The sequence below is a fragment of the Tursiops truncatus genome, chromosome X (assembly GCF_011762595.2).
Source record: "Tursiops truncatus isolate mTurTru1 chromosome X, mTurTru1.mat.Y, whole genome shotgun sequence".
Classification (NCBI taxonomy): Eukaryota; Metazoa; Chordata; class Mammalia; order Artiodactyla; family Delphinidae; genus Tursiops; species Tursiops truncatus.
Genome location: NC_047055.1, coordinates 93,653,765 through 93,674,048, shown reverse-complemented (window position 1 = coordinate 93,674,048; position 20,284 = coordinate 93,653,765). Strand labels below are relative to the sequence as shown.

The window sequence follows — 20,284 nt, the reverse complement described above, 5'->3', positions numbered from 1 at the left end:
AACTGAACTAGTAAAAGGACACATGACCATAATGATGAATCATTCCTCTAGTTTTGTACTGGACTGTTAGTTCTAGTTCTAGTTTAAGGAGTTTAAACTGCAGTGTGAATGGATTTTAATTAATAAGGTAGAATTAACTAGTATTAAGGCTGAGACACTGTATCAGTTTATTATAGGAGATGAAAGATTTCCTATGCTTTATAAGACAGCACAAACTAATCTCAACATCTTTTATAAAATGCCTGAAGTGTTTATAAAACAAAATAGAACAACAAACAATAAGTATAAAAGTATCTCATTTTTCTGGTATCACTGGAGATATTCAGTCCCAGTTTTTATACTGTGCAAATAAAGTGACAGGTATGCCTAGCAGGTGCCAGTAAGTGTTGCTTACCTTCTTCCCCGCTCTCTCAGTTAAGCCACCAGATTTCACTTTGATGCTTCTACTACAGTACTCCTCTTATTCCTTTTATCTGACTGTCTATCCTTGAGGCTAGGATACCATATAATATGTGAAAAAGGGATAAAATGATTGGTACACAAACTCTCACTGATCCACAATGAGACAACTCAAAATATAAGAATACAAATATAGAAGCTTTTCATAGCAACATAACAGTGCCACAACATCCAAGATCACGATCACTAGGCTTGCCTTGCATAACAGGGCACAGACCAGTTTGGATGTTGTTGCATTTCTGTGGTGAGCCACATGGGATACAAAATATGTACTAGTCATGTACAGTAAAGCCATGTTTAATAATATAATATTTTAAGGGCACTTTGTCAACTATTACCCCCCAAAATGTATAGCATCTGGAAACTGCTTTTTCACCCTGAAAAACAAATTTAACTACAGCTTCACAGGAGCAATTGCTAGAACTATTAATAAAACAATGAAAATAAATTTTTAAAATACACCAATACTTGCCTCATTCTGGATGACAGTTAAAAACGAATATTCTGAACTTGCAAAAACTGCTTTCAGATCTCTACGTCCACTCTCATCAACATACCTTTGTGAGACTGGTATCTCTACTATGGATGTTATTTTAAAAAAACCATGGAAACACTTAAGATACACATTATCTCTTGTGATTTTCATCATCAACAATCCAACCGAGATTAATTACAACAAACCAGAAACAAGCTCATTTGCCACATTAAAAATCTAAATCTATTACAAATGTAATATATATAAATTATAAATGTGTGAATAATACATACAAGATATTCTTTCAAAGCATATATGGGATTGCTATTTCACTCAACTTTTTTTTTTTTTTTTTTTTTTTTTCGGTACGCAGGCCTCTCACTGTTGTGGCCTCTCCCGTTCCGGAGGCGCAGGCTCAGCGGCCATGGCGCATGGGCCCAGCCGCTCCGCGGCATGTGGGATCTTCCCAGACCGGGACATGAACCTGCGTCCCCTGCATCGGCAGGCGGACTCTCAACCACTGCGCCACCAGGGAAGCCCTCACTCAACTTTTTGTTACGACTTTGCAGAAGAAAAAAAAAATTTGAGTGAGTTACGGGCGGAAGATGGAGGAAGAGTAAGACTCGGAGATCACCTTCCTCCCCACAGATACATCAGATATACATCTACACGTGTAACAACTCCTACAGAACACCTACTGAATGCTGGCAGAAGACCTCAGACCTCCCAAAAGGCAAGGAACTCCCCCACGTACCTGGGTAAGGCAAAAGAAAAAATAAACAGAGACAACAGAATAGGGACGGGACCTGCACCAGTGGGAGGGAGCTGTGAAGGAGGAAAGGTTTCCACACACTAGGAAGCCCCTTCACGGGCGAAGACTGCGGGAGGGGGGGAGCTTCGGGGCCGCGGAGGAGAGCGCAGCCACAGGGGTGCGGAGGGCAAAGTGGAGAGATTCCCGCACAGAGGATCGGTGCCGACCGGCACTCACCAGCCCAAGAGGCTCGTCTGCTGACCCGCTGGGGCGGGCGGGGCTGGGAGCTGAGGCTCGGGCTTCGGTCAGAGCGCAGGGAGAGGGCTGGCGGCGTGAACACAGCCTGAAAGGGGCTAGTACAGCTAACCGGGAGGGAGTCCGGGAAAAAGTCTGGAGCTGCCGAAGAGGCAAGAGACTTTTTCTTCCCTCTTTGTTTCCTGGTGTGTGAGGAGAGGGGATTAAGAGCGCTGCTTAAAGGAGCTCCAGACACGGGTGCGAGCCGGGGCTAACAGCGCGGGCCCCAGAGGCGGATATGAGAGGCTAAGGCCCCTGCTGCCACCACCAAGAAGCCTATGTGCGAGCACACGTCACTATCCACACCTCCCCTCTCGGGAGCTTCTGCAGCCCGCCACTGCCAGGATCCCGTGATCCAAGGACAACTTCCCTGGGAAAACACACAGCGCCCTCAGGCTGGTCACGCTGGCCTCTGCCTCTGCAGGCTCGCCCTGCATCCGTACCCCTCCCTCCCCCTGGCCTGAGTGAGCCAGAGACCCGAATCAGCTGCTCCTTTAACCCCGCCCTGTCTGAGCGAAGAACAGACGCCCTCAGGTGACCTACATGCAGAGGCGGGGCCAAATCCAAAGCTGAGCCCCGGGAGCTGTGCGAACAAAGAGGAGAAAGGGAAAGCTCTCCCAGCAGCCTCAGGAGCAGCGGATTAAATCTCCACAATCAACTTGATGTACCCTGCATCTGTGGAATACATGAATAGACAACGAATCATCCCAAATTGAGGACGTGGACTATGAGAGCAAGATTTATTATTTTTTCCCCTTTTCCTCTTTTGGTGAGTGTGTATGTATATGCTTCTGTGTGAGATTTTGTCCGTATAGCTTTTTTTTTTTTTGCGGTACGCAGGCCTCTCACTATTGTGGCCTCTCCTGTTGCGGAGCACAGGCTCCGGACGCGCAGTCTCAGCGGCCATGGCTCACGGGCCCAGCCGCTCTGCAGCATGTGGGATCTTTGTGGACCGGGACACGAACCTGTGTCCCCTACATCGGCAGGCGGACTCTCAACCACTGTGCCACCAGGGAAGCCCTGTCTGTATAGATTTGCTTTCACCATTTGTCCTAAGGTTCTGTGCGTCCGGTTTCTTTTTACATTTTTAAAAAAATTTTTTCTTAATAATATTTATTTTAATAACTTTATTTTATTTTATCTTACTTTATTTTCTTTTATCCTCTTTCTTTCTACTTTTTCTCTCTTGTATTCTGAGCTGTGTGGATGAAAGGCTCTTGGTGCTGCAGGCAGGAGTCAGTGCTGTGCCTCTGACGTGGGAGAGCCAACTTTAGGACACTGGTCCACAAGAGACCTCCCAGCTCCACGTAATATCAAATGGTGAAGATCTCCCAGAGATCTGCATCTCAACACCAACACCAAGCTTCACTCAACGACCAGCAAACTACAGTGCTGGACACCCTACGCCAAACAACTAGCAAGACAGGAACACAACCCCACCCATTAGCAGAGAGGCTGCCTACAATCATAGTAAGTCCACAGACACCCCAAAACACACCACCAGACGTGGACCTGCCCACCAGAAAGACAAGATCCAGCCTCATCCACCAGAACACAGCCACTAGTCCCCTCCACCAGGAAGCCTACACAACCCACTGAACCAACTTTAGCCACTGGGGACAGACACCAAGAACAATGGGTACTACGAACCTGCAGTCTGCACAAAGGAGACCACAAACACAGTAAGCTAAGCAAAATGAGAAGACAGAAGAACACACACCAGATGAAGGAGCAAGATAAAAACCCACCAGACCTAACAAATGAAGAGGAAATAGGCAGTCTACCTGAAAAAGAATTCAGAATAATGATAGTAAAGACGATCCAAAATCTTGGAAATAGAATAGACAAAATGCAAGAAACATTTAACAAGGACCTAGAAGAACTAAAGATGAAACAAGCAATGATGAACAACACAATAAATGAAATTAAAAATACTCTAGATGGGATCAATAGCAGAAAAACTGAGGCAGAAGAACGGATAAGTGATCTGGAAGATAAAATAGTGGAAATAACTACTGCAGAGCAGAAGAAAGAAAAAAGAATGAAAAGAACTGAGGACAGTCTCAGAGACCTCTGGGACAACTTTAAACGCACCAACATTCGAATTATAGGGGTTCCAGAAGAAGAGAAAAAGAAAGGGACTGAGAAAATATCTGAAGAGATTATAGTTGAAAACTTCCCTAAAATGGGAAAGGAAATAGTTAATCAAGTCCAGGAAGCACATAGAGTCCCATACAGGATAAATCCAAGGAGAAACATGCCAAGACACATATTAATCAAACTGTCAAAAATTAAATACAAAGAAAACATATTAAAAGCAGCAACGGAAAAACAACAAATAACACAAGGGAATCCCCATCAGGTTAACAGCTGATCTTTCAGCAGAAACTCTGCAAGCCAGAAGGGACTGGCAGGACATATTTAAAGTGATGAAGGAGAAAAACCTACAAGCAAGATTACTCTACCCAGCAAGGATCTCATTCAGATTTGATGGAGAAATTGAAACCTTTACAGACAAGCAAAAGCTGAGCGAGTTCAGCACCACCAAACCAGCTTTACAACAAATGCTAAAGGATCTTCTCTAGGCAAGAAACACAAGAGAAGGAAAAGACCTACAATAACGAACCGAAAGCAATTAAGAAAATGGGAATAGGAGCATACATACTGATAATTACCTTAAATGTAAATGGACTAAATGCTCCCACCAAAAGACACAGACTGGCTGAATGGATACAAAAACAAGACCCATATATATGCTGTCTACAAGAGACCCACTTCAGACCTAGAGACACATACAGACTGAAAGTGAGGGGATGGAAAAAGATATTCCATGCAAATGGAAACCAAAAGAAAGCTGGAGTAGCAATTCTCATATCAGACAAAATACTTGAAAATAAAGACTATTAGAAGAAACAAAGAAGGACACTACATAATGATCAAGGGATCGATCCAAGAAGAAGATATAACAATTGTAAATATTTATGCACCCAACATAGGAGCACCTCAATACATAAGGCCAATACTAACAGCCATAAAAGGGGAAATTGACAGTAACACATTCATAGTAGGGGACTTTAACACCCCACTTTCACCAATGGACAGATCATCCAAAATGAAAATAAATAAGGAAACACAAGCTTTAAATGATACATTAAACAAGATGGACTTAATTGATGTTTATAGGACATTCCATCCAAAAAACAACAGAATACACATTTTTCTCAAGTGCTCATGGAACATTCTCCAGGATAGATCATATCTTGGGTCACAAATCAAGCCTCGGTACATTTAAGAAAATTGAAATCGTATCAAGTATCTTTTCCGACCACAACGCTATGAGACTAGATATCAATTACAGGAAAAGATCTGTAAAAAATATAAACACATGGAGGCTAAACAATACACTACTTAATAACGAAGTGATCACTGAAGAAATCAAAGAGGAAATCAAAAAATACCTAGAAACAAATGACAATGGAGACACGACGACCCAAAACCTATGGGATGCAGCAAAAGCAGTTCTAAGAGGGAAGTTTATAGCAATACAATCCTACCTTAAGAAACAGGAAACATCTCGAATAAACAACCTAAACTTGAACCGAAAGCAATTAGAGAAAGAAGAACAAAAAACCCCCAAAGTTAGCAGAAGGAAAGAAATCATAAAGAGATCAGAAATAAATGAAAAAGAAATGAAGGAAACGATAGCAAAGATCAATCAAACTAAAAGCTGGTTCTTTGAGAAGATAAACAACATTGATAAACCATTAGCCAGACTCATCAAGAAAAAAAGGGAGAAGACTCAAATCAATAGAATTAGAAATGAAAACGGAAAAGTAACAACTGTCACTGCAGAAATACAAAAGATCACGAGAGATTACTACAAGCAACTCTATGCCAATAAAATGGACAACCTGGAAGAAATGGACAAATTCTTAGAAATGCACAACCTGCCAAGACTGAATCAGGAAAAAATAGAAAATATGAACAGATCAATCACAAGCACTGAAATTGAAACTGGGATTAAAATTTTCCAACAAACAAAAGCCCAGGAACAGATGGCTTCACAGGCGAATTCTATCAAACATTTAGAGAAGAGCTAATACCTATCCTTCTCAAACTCATACCACAATGTTCATTGCAGCTCTATTTACAATAGCCAGGAGATGGAAGCAACCTAAGTGTCCATCATCGGATGAATGGATAAAGAAGATGTGGCACATATACACAATGGAATATTACTCAGCCATAAAAAGAAACAAAATTGAGTTGTTTGTTGTGGGGTGGATGGACCTAAAGTCTGTCATACAGAGTGAAGTAAGTCAGAAAGAGAAAGACAAATACTGTATGCTTACACATATATATGGAATCTAAGGGGAAAAAAATGTCATGAAGAACCTAGGGGTAAGACAGGAATAAAGACACAGACCTACTAGAGAATGGACTTGAGGACATGGGGGGGGAAGGGTAAGCTGTGACAAAGTGTGAGAGTGGCATGGACATCTATACACTACCAAACGTAAAATATAGCTAGTGGTAAGCAGCCGCATAGCACAGCGAGATCAGCTCGGTGCTTTTGACCACCTAGAGGGGTGGGATAGGGAGGGTGGGAGAGAGGGAGGCGCAAGAGGGAAGAGATATGGGAACATATGTATATGTATAACTGATTCACTTTGTTATAAAGCAAAAACTAACACCATTGTAAAGGAATTATACTCCAATAAAGATGATAAAAAAAGAAAAAAAAGAAAAACAAATTTGAGTGAAGAGTATCTTGTCTGTATATGTTCACTTTCAATGAAAAATATATAGATTTTGAATTTTTTTCTTGTATTTTTTGTTCTGATTTTATGTATTGAAATGCAATTTTATGTCTGTTCACTCTAATAAAAAAAATGGAGGCTTATATTTTGAACATGTTTTTTCAATTCTTTTTTCTAGAATTTGTTTTCATTGCATGTTATAAAAAAAAGTAATCACATGAACAGATGCCCAACACCATTAGTCCCTAGAAAATGTAAGTAAAAACCACAGTCAGACACCTGTCCCACTCACTAGGATGGCCACTGTCAAAGACAGTAATGAGCGCTGACAAGGATGTAGAGAAATGGAAACCCTCATACACTGCTGATGTCACTGTAAAATGGCACAACTACTTTGCATACTAGTATGGCAACTTCTTTAAAAGCTTAAATTTACTGTATGATCCAGTAATTCCATTCCTAGTGGAATGAGAAGTCTAGCCATATATTTGCACATGAATACTCACAGCTGTGTTATTCATAAGAGCCAAAAAAGTGGAAACAATCCAAATGTCCATCAACTGATGAATGGATAAATAAAATGTGGCCTAGCCATACAAGGGAATGTTAGTCAGCCATAAAAAGGAATGGAGTACTGGTACATGCTTCAACATGGATGAATCCCAAAACATTATGCTAAATGAAAGAAGCCAGTCACAGAAGACCACATACTTTATGATTCCATTTATATGAAATGTCCAGAAAAGAAAAATCTACAAAAACAGAAAGTAGATTCATAGTTGCCTGGGGCTGAGGCTGGGAATGGGGATTAACTGTAAATGAGCATCTTTTTGAGGCAACGGAAATGTTCTAATTGTTCTAAAACTGGATTGTGGTTATGGTTGCAAAACTCAGTAAATTTAATACAAGTCACTGAACTGTACACTTAAAACAGTTGAATTTTACGATATGTACATTATATTTCAATAGTTATTTCAAAAAATTTAACGTCCCATGATAGATTAGTGATAAACTGGTCATTCACCAAAGATCATCTGAGAAGCACCACTGTAAGTGACAACCAGGGGACCTTTCCTATAAATAATGTGAGTTTAAGTATAGGTACACATTTGATAAGTTTAAAGCTTTTGGGACTTGACTTTCTGGTTTTAGGTTATATTTCTACTAGCTGGAACTGCCCAAAAGCGTTAAGTTATACAAGATGTGAATTATCAAGATTTAAGCATTTAAATCCCACTGAACAGTCTGGCCCCACACCCCCACACCCCCACTCCCCCACCCCGCCATTTGCCAGTTTGGTTTTAATCTCTGATATTTATTTTTATCCCTTGGAATTCTGTTTTATCGATTTAAAAAGAGTCTGTTAGAGTTGCCATAATGGTACCTTTGTGTACCAGGGTGGTAATGAAACCTCACACAATTATCTCTAGCTCCATTTTCAGTTTTATTTAGTTTAACAGTCTGAAGCATTCAAAGGATTCTGAGACAAACTGAATGACAGTATTAGAGAAGCAGAAATGACTACTCTGAAAGTGTCAGCTGGTAGATTCATACCATGAAGATTATCCCAGATAAGAGCAAATAAGACTCTACTGCAAAGAACACTAGATACAATAAAATTCATTGTGTAAGTATTTGGGAGAGTGCTTGCACAGGAGAAAATGTGAGTGTCAAAGCTGAGTGAATCAAAGCTGAGTGTCAGGCCCTTCATACCTATATTTGCTCTAGAAGGGAATTTGATACAAAGCACTGCCATCTTGGACCTATTCCAAGAAAATTTAGATTCTAAGTACCAAAAGGTACTCAAGTTTCATGTCATAAACATTAAGGATAGTGGGTGATCAAGAGTAATGATGGAGAAGAAAATATTATCTTGTCAAAAGAAGTTTCCATTTTTAGTTTTGAACTACATAAACTCACTTAAGTTGCTGAATCCAAGGAATGATCCGTTTCATATCATCATTCACAGACTTCTCCATGTCATCCAGTGTGGCCTGGTCTATAACATAAAGTACTTCATTAATTAATTGCTTACATGAGACACAAGATATCCAGGTAGCCCAAAATTTAAATGAAAATTATTGTTTTAGGCAGAAAGTAGTGTTATTTTTGAGTCAGAGAAAAACTAAACGGAACGCGTCATGAGGCATAAATTAACCTAATTTGTTTTCCCTCTTTAACATTTAGGGATAATTAATAGCAAATGTACATTAGCAGGAAGAACAAGTAACAAACAACACGAATTAATTCTTTGCCTATAGTTTAATTACCAAAATTCTTAGTCTAATTAGTTAATATTATTAATTTGTATGTATTTCAAACTCATAGTATTACTAGACTTAGAACCTTAAAAATTATAAAACTCCATTAAAATGTTTATTTATTAAACACAAATGATCTCTGGCATAAGCACGATCTGTTGGCTGAAGATTAGCTTGCTAAATGTCACTTAGAATTTTTAATGACCTAGAAAATGCCAATAATAGAATGTTGAGCAAAAAGCAAAATATAAAATGAGTTCAACTAAAGAAAGAAGTATAGAAAAAATTAGAAGAGCATTGCTATGGATTGAACTGCATCCCCCCAAATTCATATGTTGAAGCCCTAACTCCTCATGTGATAGTGTTTAGAGGTGGAGCCTTTGGGAGATAATTAGGTTTAGATAAGGTCATGAGGGTAGGCCCTCATATAAGATTAGTGCCCTTATAAAGAGACACCAGAGAGCTTGCTCTCTCTCTCTTCCTGCCATGTGAGGATACAGCATGAAGGCTGATGACTATAAGCCAGGAAGAAAGCTCTCACCATAACCTGACCATGGTGGCAACCTTATCTCATACTTGAAACCTCCAAAACTGTGAGAAAATAAGTTTCTGTTATTTAAGCCACCCACTCTGTGGTTCCCTGTTATGGCAGCCTGAGCTAAGACAAGCATATATCCCCTAAAAACAATAATTACCAACAGGCAACTACTTTTTTGCTCCTCTCGTTTTTACATGTTTAGTTTTTCTACTTATGAGTATGTACTGTGTTAATCATCAAGAAAACAGTTAAATGAAGTTTTGAAGAGCAAACAACAATTTCCTAATGTGTCACTTATCATTTAGCCATCATAAATGTGATGTGATTCAAAGTAATGAGGCCAGTTTTCCATAAGCAGTTCATAGAAAAATCTATCTTTATAGCCATACGACATAGCCATACGATATAACCAGAAAGCCTTTTATTTTCATCAATCTATCTAGCTTAATATTAATTTCAAATGGTAAATGTGCTAATATATTCAAGAACACTATTCCATCAGCAATACAAAAACACTAAGTTCCTAGTATTTCATCATTTCAGAACACCAACTTGGTAACAGAACATGCTAGAAATCAAGCTTCAATTTCTACTGTGTTTAAGCCAGAAAAAAAATCCTTTCCTACAGGATTCTGTACCCTGAGTCATCTGAGATGTTTATACTGTCATAAATTTGTTCTTCAGCTGTGAATGACATTAGATTGTAGTCTTCTCCATGACACCCTACTATTAGTGGTAAAATAGTTAATCTAAGAAAAGATCAGCCATCAATATTATTACTTTTACATAAGAGAAACAACATGACTGTACTTCATACTGGGGAGTTTCACTTCTGGTACAAGAGAGTTAAAATGGGCCCCAAGGAATAGACATCAGCCAGAGTTATTCCTTCCATATCTACTTTCCATACACTGTTTATACCACCCCTCCCAATACCTTATGGCAAAAAATTTTTATTCTGCTTTTGTTAAAAGTATTTTTCTTTACCTTGAGTGAGTCTATCATTTAGTAACTTACCAAGTCCATAAAGCATCAACTGGAACATTCCAGAATGCAAATCTACAAAAATGTGTAGACACTCCGAATTACCACAGGGCTCCAAGATGGGAACAACAAGAGCTGGAAGTGCAGTCTCTATGGAAGCTGAACAGTTAAGAATTAAGTTATATTTCTATCTGAATATCCACCCCCCCAAAAAAATACATATATTTCTCAGTGAGTAGAAACGAACCAACTGCTGAATGATCCTGAATGTTACAGGAAAAACATAATTTTGCTAAACTGGGTTAGTAATATTACGTCACTTAGTAGCTCAAAAGCAGAATGTAATCTACAAGGTGACCTGAAACAAACACACCCATCTCAAATACTACGGCAAAGAAAAAAACCCTCCAAGATTCCTTTAAAAAGGTTAAAATAGCTCGTGAAAATTTAACCTTATCAGTGAGCTGAGTTCTAGTTTTACTTTCACTCAGTAATTACTAATAAGCTAATTTGAAGGATTTTCTTTCTGATATAATGGGAAAAAAATATTGTTTGGTAAATAGAATAAACTTCATTTATGGCCTAAATATTTTTAATGCCATTTTTCATAAAGAGAGGTTTTTCTGGCAATTAGGGCCCATGTATTTAAAAAAACCTCTGAACGCTATTAAACATTGATTATAAAGGAAAAGATTTTTTCAAGTTATTTATGTACCTCATTTTCAAGTCACAGATGAAATAAGAACAGAGGCAACTGCTAAACACAAATTCCCAAAGCTGCCAATATACTCTTTCTAGAGTTTCACAGTATTTCCACCAGGCCCGATTAACTTTCCTCTTAATCTCACAAGTTGGTATAACACAATCCAGTAAAGGAGCAAAGTCCTGAAAGCACACCATGTGCTCATCACATTGATGACCTGCTAAAGGAATATGCTCTTCTGGTTACCACAGTCCTTTAAAGCTACACTGCAGGAGAAAGGCGGGGAGTGAGTAGAGTGGTAGCGTAGGCCCAGCCCTTCACCAGGTGTGACTTCTCTGTGCTACTTTGTTAAACAAGGACAATGACATCTTCCTGTCCACGCCACGGGTTCAGGAAGAAGCAATGACAAGCTTGTAAAGGTGCTTTAGAAAGCAAAGTGCTCAATAATGTACATTTTCTGTATTTATGTACCAAAGAAACAAACCAAAACCTCTTGTTATAAATTTGCAACAATTAAAATAGGTGATGTTGCCACTGGTACTGTCTATACAAACAAAATAATAAATCAAAAAAAGACTGCAGGAAGCATATTTAATCAGAGGAAAACAAACTGCTTTCAAGTGTATCTAACATATTTGCATACAAATCTTTGACAGGCAGGTCCAGCATAACTCATCTAAAACAAACAAAAAAACAGGACAAAAAAGGCACAAACGGGAATTTCTTTTACAATATTCTATCATTCAGACCAGTGTGACAAATTTAAAAAGTGCTTAGAGATTTGAAGCAGAGTTGCTGATTTTTAAAATATATCTGTACTGTCTTAATTCCTAATGGGATAGGAATGTACTCTTTAAAACAAAACTATTTTTAAAGTGTAGCAACGGAGTAAAACTAATTCTGACAATTGGGATGACAACTATAATTTCAATCTAATTAACAAAATTAAATATTTTTGAAAAGATAGGGCATCAGAGAAGAATACAGAGAACACAGTCCAAAAGGTAGAAAATACTTTGATGTACATCTCTGAACATATTTTATGGCTGCCGATGTCTGTATTTTTCTTTACAGAAAATAAAATATATAAGGCCTTAAGCATTTAAAGGCAACAGGTTTTAATGGAGTGCATCCAGAATGGAGAAGCTTATGGAGAATTAAAGGCCGTGCAAAATGACTGAGCTGCACACTTCTTCCTGCAGCAGGAATATATACAAATCTCCTCTTTCATTTCTCCCTATCTATTTATTGAGGACAAAATGAGGAATGTACCAACAGACAATAATATAAAGTGGGAAGACTGAAGAGAAGCAACTAAGCCCAATTAGGAATGGCTGTGTGTGGTTCACAGCTTCTGAACTGACCTTGAGACCCCAAATCTGGTGCTGACAGAGCACAACCCAAGGGAGAGCAGCCTGGCTTCCTAGAGTCAGGTGATGATGAGAAGGGGCTGCAGGGCAAGTTACCTTTAGTGCCTTGAACTGCCTTTTTAAAATTGCTCTCCCAGAGTCCTGCCTACCCTTCCCTGAGACATTCCCACCCCACACCTCCCACCCTCAAGAAACCACACAATGCCCCCTGGGCTGTCTAAAACCTGCTATCTGTACACTCCCCTAGCCCTTCCTTGAAATGCTCCATTCTCCCGAGCTACTCATTTCCTCGGCTTATTCTAGTGAGGAGTTGGAAGAAAAGCCAGCTAATTAAGGGTAATTGCACTAAGGGGTTCGCAGAACAGACTATGGTCCCTGGTCCCAGCAAAGGATCTGACTAAAGCATGCTTTCCCATCACAAAAGAGATCAAGTAAGACTACATGAGAGTATAAATGCATGAACGTGAATTTAAAAAAACAGTTAAAGCATATGTCCTAAAATGGTGGGTCAGCATACCTTATCCTACAGCAGTCCTTGTTTCCAGAATTGTTCCGATTAAAGCAGGGCTGAGGGGCCAAACCCCACGTGCAGAAACCTCCCTCTCCTTCAAAACAGTCTCCAAAGCACCTTTCTCTAACACTGAGGACTCAACAGACTCGTAGGGCTTGAAAACCACTACTGTAGCACACTCCCACTACAGTAACAGATCCAGGAAGAGCCTGGACTAACATCCTCAAATTACAGATGAGGAGAATGGGGCCCAAAGAATTTAAGTGACTTGTTCAAGAGCAGAAGAGCAGCTGAACCCACATCTTTTGGCTACTCAAGCAGTGACATCTCTACAAAATGCTGCTAAAGAAAAATCTTCGCAACTTACGTGAACAACACGCAAAACTATTCCTAGGTAAACACACGTTCAGTCCATTTTTCAAAGTAGTTTAAATATCCCCCAGGCAATCATACTGAGGTTTTTTTTACTTACTAAGACTTGTTTACAGATGATACTAAAGTAAACCAGAGCCTATCAAAAGATCATAACCCCCAATTTTCTACAATCCCAATGATATTTTAGAATTTCACTATTTTGAAAAATTAGAAATAATTAAAATTAGAAAAATTAAGATTGCAAAAATACTGTGGGCACCAGGTAATCACAGCCAAAAACTGGGGTAGGAATAGTAAATATGCTCATTGTAATACTGTGAAACGATATTCCTAGAATGAAAGCACTTACTTTGTAAATGACTGACCGTCCCCATACGCTCTGAATATACCAGGTAATTAGAAGATTTTTCACTATGTGTGCATATCTTTATTTCTTATTTTGAATCCTGTTAATGTATTAACAACTCAAAAACATTTTTAAAAAGACAAGGGATATATTTTGCTTCATTCAAACAGGCATTATTTCATAAATACATTATAAATATTTGCAAAGCTGCCTTAACCTTTTAGAAGAAAAAACAAAAGAAGACTCATATTAATATGTTAAAATAGCTTCTATTTCAATAGGAAAGAAAAGTTTTAAGGAGAGTTGATATACATACATTTCAAAAATAAGGTCAAGCTAAATGAAAAAGAAGAAAGTAAGGGAAAAATTAAGACAAGCTTGGTAGATCACAAATTAAAATGCAGCCTCTACAACAAAATCCGTATATCAGGAAAAAAATCATTAAGAAAGACTCTTCAGAAAATAAAAGTGGATACTAATTTAAACAAAAGAAAGACAGAAATGCCATTTTAAAAGAACCTACAATTTTCATTGGCATTGAAACCTCTAAGAATGGCCTTCAGTTCCTGGAGCTTCTGATGAGCTCGTGCATGGACACTGTCAATCAGGAGTTTTTCTATTGATAAATGATCAATCTGCATAAACAAGAACAGAATTGTATGTGCAATTTAAACATTTTTACTTTAAAAGCCCGAGAGTAGATCATTGTGCTCCAAGATACTTCCTTTTAGAATCACAATGATTAAGCGTTAACCAGTAAAAGAAAGCAAACTTAAAATTAAAAAAATAAATTTAAATGGTATTGGTAACTTAAAGGCTACAGTTAACATTCTGGCAACTATAGATCTGATCTAAATTACAGAATTTGAAAGAACATCTTAAAAATTATATTAGATGTTAAAACAACCACAACAAATGTACAAGCATAACATTCATTTAAAATAAGTTTCATAAAGGGTTTTAGGAACAATTAGGTATTTTAAAGGATTTGTGCTAACAGTTTAAGTATAAATGGTAAGTTATATTACTATATTCATTTAATCAAACCAATATTGAAATATATTGAGTTCTTTTACCTTCATGGCTCTTTCTACTAATTTGGAATCAGAAGCTGGCAAAGGAGGATCATGAAAAATCTGTAAAGGCTTGGAGACATCATTCTCATCAATTTTAATTGTAACTTTGTGAACAGATGCTGTTCCTGTTTTTCTCCCAAGAACCTGTTGACTAAAGAGAAAAAAGAAATATTAAGAATTTTTTCCAACACAGTCTGTTAACTTCTGGAATAAAAGAGAGACAGTCTATTGTGCACCTTATCCAGAGTCTAGAACATGGCAGGTCCTCACTGTTCGTTGAGGGAATATTAATATTGGGAAGACAGCTATTCTGTAATCCAACACAATATGATTTACTACATTAAAAAAAAAACACAGACACAGAATTTAAAAATAAAACACATGCACACACACACAAAAAGGCCAAAACAATCTTTAAGTGGTGTCTATTCACCTTTGATTCCTTTACAGAAAATGGGAATCAAGCAAAGTTCAAATAGGGAATAGAGGATTGGAAAACAGCCTGATACTGATTTTCCCCCAAAAAACTTCCCCAAAAGTTTTTAAAAGGTGCAATCCAAAATATAACACTGTGATAAGCAAGACTTTTTTTAAAAATGATACCTGATAATCTAACCTAATGGTCTTTTAGCAATCTGGTATGAAGCCAGAGTAATCTAATCTTTAAGAATAGTAAGTTTTGAGCTTCCCTGGTGGCACAGTGGTTGAGAGTCCACCTGCCGATGCAGGGGACACGGGTTCGTGTCCCGGTCTGGGAGGATCCCACATGCCACGTGAGCGGCTGGGCCCATGAGCCATGGCCGCTGAGCCTGCGCTCCGCAACGGGAGAGGCCACAGCAGTGAGAGGCCCGCGTACCACAAAAAAAAAAAAAAAAAAAAAAGAATAGTAAGTTTTAGTACAAATAGATAAACGTCTACATATTTAAAATATGCCATGTTCTAAGAAAGGTGTCAATTATGGATGTCCTATGTGGTTTATATACCATAGGACTTTACCATACAAAATCATGTTGCTAGAGGTACACAGAGGTATATGGTAAATCAGATGTATGAGAGAAAGAGAGAAACAAAAAGAGTATTTACAGTCATTGCATGACCCCACCAGAATCAACTTTACTTACTTCCAAACTGAGAGGGAGAGGCACTTTCCTGCATGATACCTTTCCACCTGTACGAGGTCTCCCCACCGCTCTCGGATTAACATTAGAGTTTGGGAATGTAGCACTTCTAACTGAAGTGATAAGCAGAAAGAATCTGATGGATCTTGTTAAGCAAATCTAAGATATTACTACAACAGCCAGTGAAGCATAAGCAAACTTCATTTAACAAACGCTCTATTCCCCAAAAGTTGGCTATTATACTTCTCCAATGACTTATACAAAAAGTGTTGGAATTTGTGACATAATTTTAGAAAAAGGTTTTGTATTTAATTTTGAACCAATATAAACAAAATGTAAGGTCCAGGTTGCCCCTTAATTCATCATAGTTTAGAGAATATGGGTAGACTAAATGGTACTATTTTTTCTCTCCAAATAGTACTATTTCTACCTTATCATTTAAAGTTTTTACCTGCACAGTCAATAGTAAAATTTAAAACTTCATTTTTTATAGACATATCACTATTCTTTACACTGGCCAGTTCCCCAACCCCCGTTTCCACCCAAAAAGGGTGACGGGGAGAGTTTAAGCTGCTCTAGTTCAGGACTAGGGGCAGATGGAAATTGTGTGTGTGTTGGGGGACACAAATTCTTTACAAATACAGGGCTCAAATTTCAGAAGGATACGCAGGCAGTTGTACATGTCCTGAAGAGGTTTCTCATCGGCAAAGAGCCTAGACTGTACCAGCTGATGGATAAAGTTGATCTGCATACTATGAACCAAGGCTCGCCCATCTTCCATTGGCAGGAGAAAAGAAGGTGGTTAATCAGAAAAGTGTACAGATTGTGTCATAGACCAACTAAGGAAGAGTATATTCACTAACGATGAGTTTAAAAAAAAGAACTGAAATTATCTATGAAAACTAGAGAGTACACTAGAGAAACACTGAAACTTCTGTGGTCAGTAGGCAGTTACAATTATCATAAAACCTACATCAGATTACAGGATAAATTGCTAAACACATGTATTATTCTGCAAGAATGTTTCAATAATATAACACCCAACATTTAAATCAATACATAGGATTTAAATCATTATTTATGATTTACCTCCTGTTTCCTTATCCTCAACTAGAATTTCTAGCTTGAGAAGACGCCAGGGAACATCAGGGTCATCTCCCATCACAGTCAAGGTGGCTTCAAATTCTCCTTCCACTCGAAACTTCACTCGGCCATTTGCTTTCAGAAGAAGAAGAAGAAGGTCTACTTTGCTAGAAAATAAGCAGCTTCCCACTAACCTAGAACTTTCAGTCTCGCTCACGAGAAATTTTAAACAGACTTAAGAATCTTTCATAAGTGTTCAGACAATTCACTGGTTCCTGCATAAACAGTAGCCAGCTTCCAGGTCATCAAGAAACCAAAGGCAACTCTTCTAACATCAAGGAACAGTATTTTCTTGAGGCTCAACTCTAGGACCTAGTCTCTCCTCCAGCCCCAGGTAATCCTGCCCACTCCCCAGCTTCAAATACCAGCACTGTATTTCCAGGTACTAAAGGGAAATGATATGGCACAAGTTTCGGATTCAAACACCACCAAAATTGTAGGTCAAGACTTCATAAGGATATTTTAAAAGATAAAACCCCAAAAGCTGTTTGAAAAATATTCTAACGAGTCAATTCTTTAAAAATGTATTTCAGGTACATACCAACTGTAAGATTTGCTAACTGAGGAGGAAGATCTGTGGTTACAAGTCGATGTCTAAGAATCTGGTTCAGCTGGTGAAGTGTAGCTTGTTTCTCAATTTTGGTAATTGGGTCTGGAGGAATAATTTTATCCTACAAAAAAGTTTAAGTAATCTAAAAATAATGTACAAAGAGACATAATTTTTACCTGCGCCTGTTCTAACACAGTATTTTCTTACTTTACCCAAGAGAACCTCAACACTCATTTCTGCAGTCTACATCCAATAATAGTGACCATTACTATCATGCATTAGAGTGTCAATGATTCCACCAGTCCCCCAGCTAAGATGGTAATGCAACACGATCTTCTTCATGTTCTATTTATGAAACCAACTTAATGTCACTAGATGACTTTCACCACTTCTTAGAAGTATAAAATACAACAGCACCAAGTGAGTCAACAACTACCACAACAACAAATTTTTAAAAACACTTCCAAAAAGCAACTAGCGAGCCGTATTTTCACATCTGAAATAGATGTTAAGTTACCTTCATAATTCTGTTCACCCCCACCTAAATAAATAAATAAACAAACTCATTTTGATAGCTACTCACATTCTGGCTCCAATTTATTTCAAACCCGCCCCCTCCAAATTTTAATTATAGAGAAAAAAGCAAACTACATGAAATATTTGTTTTAAAAATACAGAACAGTTTTTTGTTTTGGCTGGGCTACTTATTAATATTGTAGAATCCAATGCCAAAGCCTTCAACTTTTGAGGGTGGGCTGGGGTAGGAATGCACTTACCCTAATGCAGGTTGGTAGCCGTGGGTAAGATCCAGTAGTCAGTACATCAATAGCATATGGGATGGCGAAACTAGGCAGGCGTGCATGGACCAGAGCATCTCTAGCTAATGAGGCCAGGCGATCAGCAGTATCCACAAAGAGGATGGCTTGATGATCTAAGAAGCTCGAGATCATCTTCAAAGCAAAGGGTATATGTATTACGCTTCCTTGAAAACCAGCCACTTTTCACGTCAAATATCATTTATTGATTCCAAAGTAAACTCTGAGAGGAATTACTATAGCTTTTCCGTATTTCAAAATATTTCATCAAAAAATTTTCCAGTAATTTGAGGAAAGAAGAAATATTTTTAAAAACCAGTAATTTTCTATCAATTTAAATAAAAGGTTTCCCGATTCGTTTCTCCATCTTTAACATTACACATACATATGACAAGTTAGGAAAAATAAATAGAATACAATGCTTTTTCTCTTACAGACTTCTAGAGTTGATTGGTAATAAAGGAGACATAAAAGCATGGTCTCCTGGACCCAGACTGCCTTGGTCTCAACTTTAATTCTGCAACTCACTAGCCCTATAACCTTGGGCAAGTTGCTTAAATCCCTCTTTGCCTCAGTTTTTTCAATATAAAATGGAGATGATTTCCTCCCCCTCATAAGGTTGTTCGAGGATTAAGAGTTTATGCATATGAAACCTTTAGAACAGTGCCTAGAACATACAAAACACACAGTAAACATTGTCCATTATGAGATCTAGGCCAACTTCACGTCCAATATAGAAATCCTTTCCATCAGTTGTCTACTCAATGCATTTCACAAGTGTGCCTAAACTAGTAGAGGTCATCACGAAGCTGAAAACTACTTCCTTTCTGGAACAATACTTAAAAGTCTTTCACGTCCTTCAAACGGGGGAAGCCCACTCCATCTTCAAGCTGAACATTCCAAATTCCTGACTCACCATCCCTATTCCACTGCCTGGAAATGCTCCAGTTTATCAGTGATCAACTTAAAATATGGTATCCAGAATTAATAACACATCATGCACACATAATGCCCTACATTTTCTCAGTATTCCCACACTTATTTTACTATCTGATTTTCACGACTCTAGGAAATAGACAAAACAAGATAATTACTATTATCTTAGAGATGAGAAAATTGAGGCTGAGGTTTAGACACTTGCTCAAAGATAGTGAATAATCAGAGAAGCTGGAACCAAAAAATGTTTTTTCTAACTCTTAGTTAGACCAGCACAGCCCCTCATGACTAGTAAAATGGAGTTCTATTAACACCACCAACACTAACTTCTTATCAGCAGCCACGACACTGCTAACACACAGCAAGCTTGAAGTTAACTAAAAGGCCTTGATCTTCTGTGCATGAATCTCTATCAAGCAAGGTCCCCTTTCCCACCCGGAACCTAAAGCATGACTGTACTCTGATTTTTAACATATTTGAATCCTGCTTCTCTCAACTTCCGTATAGGTTTTTACTCAGATTTAGGTCATCCCAAGTCTCCATTCACTCAAGACACTGTAAAAATGCTTAGGCCAAAGAATACTAAAGATTTCCGTCCAGGAAGATGTGCGTCAACCCTAGTGGGGTGCCACAGTTCTTCGAGCCTACATCACTCCACCTTAAATGTGGGTTATTAATGAAACTCTCTAAACTACCTTGCTCAACTCAAAATAAACTAGCTCCAGCTATATTTCTTTGACTTCGAAATCAAATTAATAAAGATAAAAGTTTAGTTTTGAGTTACTTATTAGTGAATCCATATAGGTCCCTAATAATCAT

The 20,284-nt window shown here is 38.2% G+C and overlaps 1 protein-coding gene across 6 annotated transcripts in view; it reads right to left on the bottom strand.

The window, feature by feature from the left end:
• The window catches only part of MED14 (mediator complex subunit 14), a 73,935-nt gene that overhangs the window by 41,388 nt on the left and 12,263 nt on the right, over positions 1-20,284 (bottom strand). For all 6 annotated transcript variants that reach the window (XM_033850068.2, XM_073798996.1, XM_019943546.3 and 3 more), the window contains exons 4-12: positions 18,491-18,664; positions 17,706-17,835; positions 17,111-17,239; positions 16,688-16,795; positions 16,025-16,157; positions 14,904-15,054; positions 14,351-14,462; positions 10,556-10,681; positions 8,660-8,738 (exon numbers count right to left, since the gene is read on the bottom strand). In XM_033850068.2, the coding sequence (XP_033705959.1) occupies positions 8,660-8,738; positions 10,556-10,681; positions 14,351-14,462; positions 14,904-15,054; positions 16,025-16,157; positions 16,688-16,795; positions 17,111-17,239; positions 17,706-17,835; positions 18,491-18,664 (1,142 nt within the window). The remainder of the gene's footprint in view (positions 1-8,659; positions 8,739-10,555; positions 10,682-14,350; positions 14,463-14,903; positions 15,055-16,024; positions 16,158-16,687; positions 16,796-17,110; positions 17,240-17,705; positions 17,836-18,490; positions 18,665-20,284) is intronic.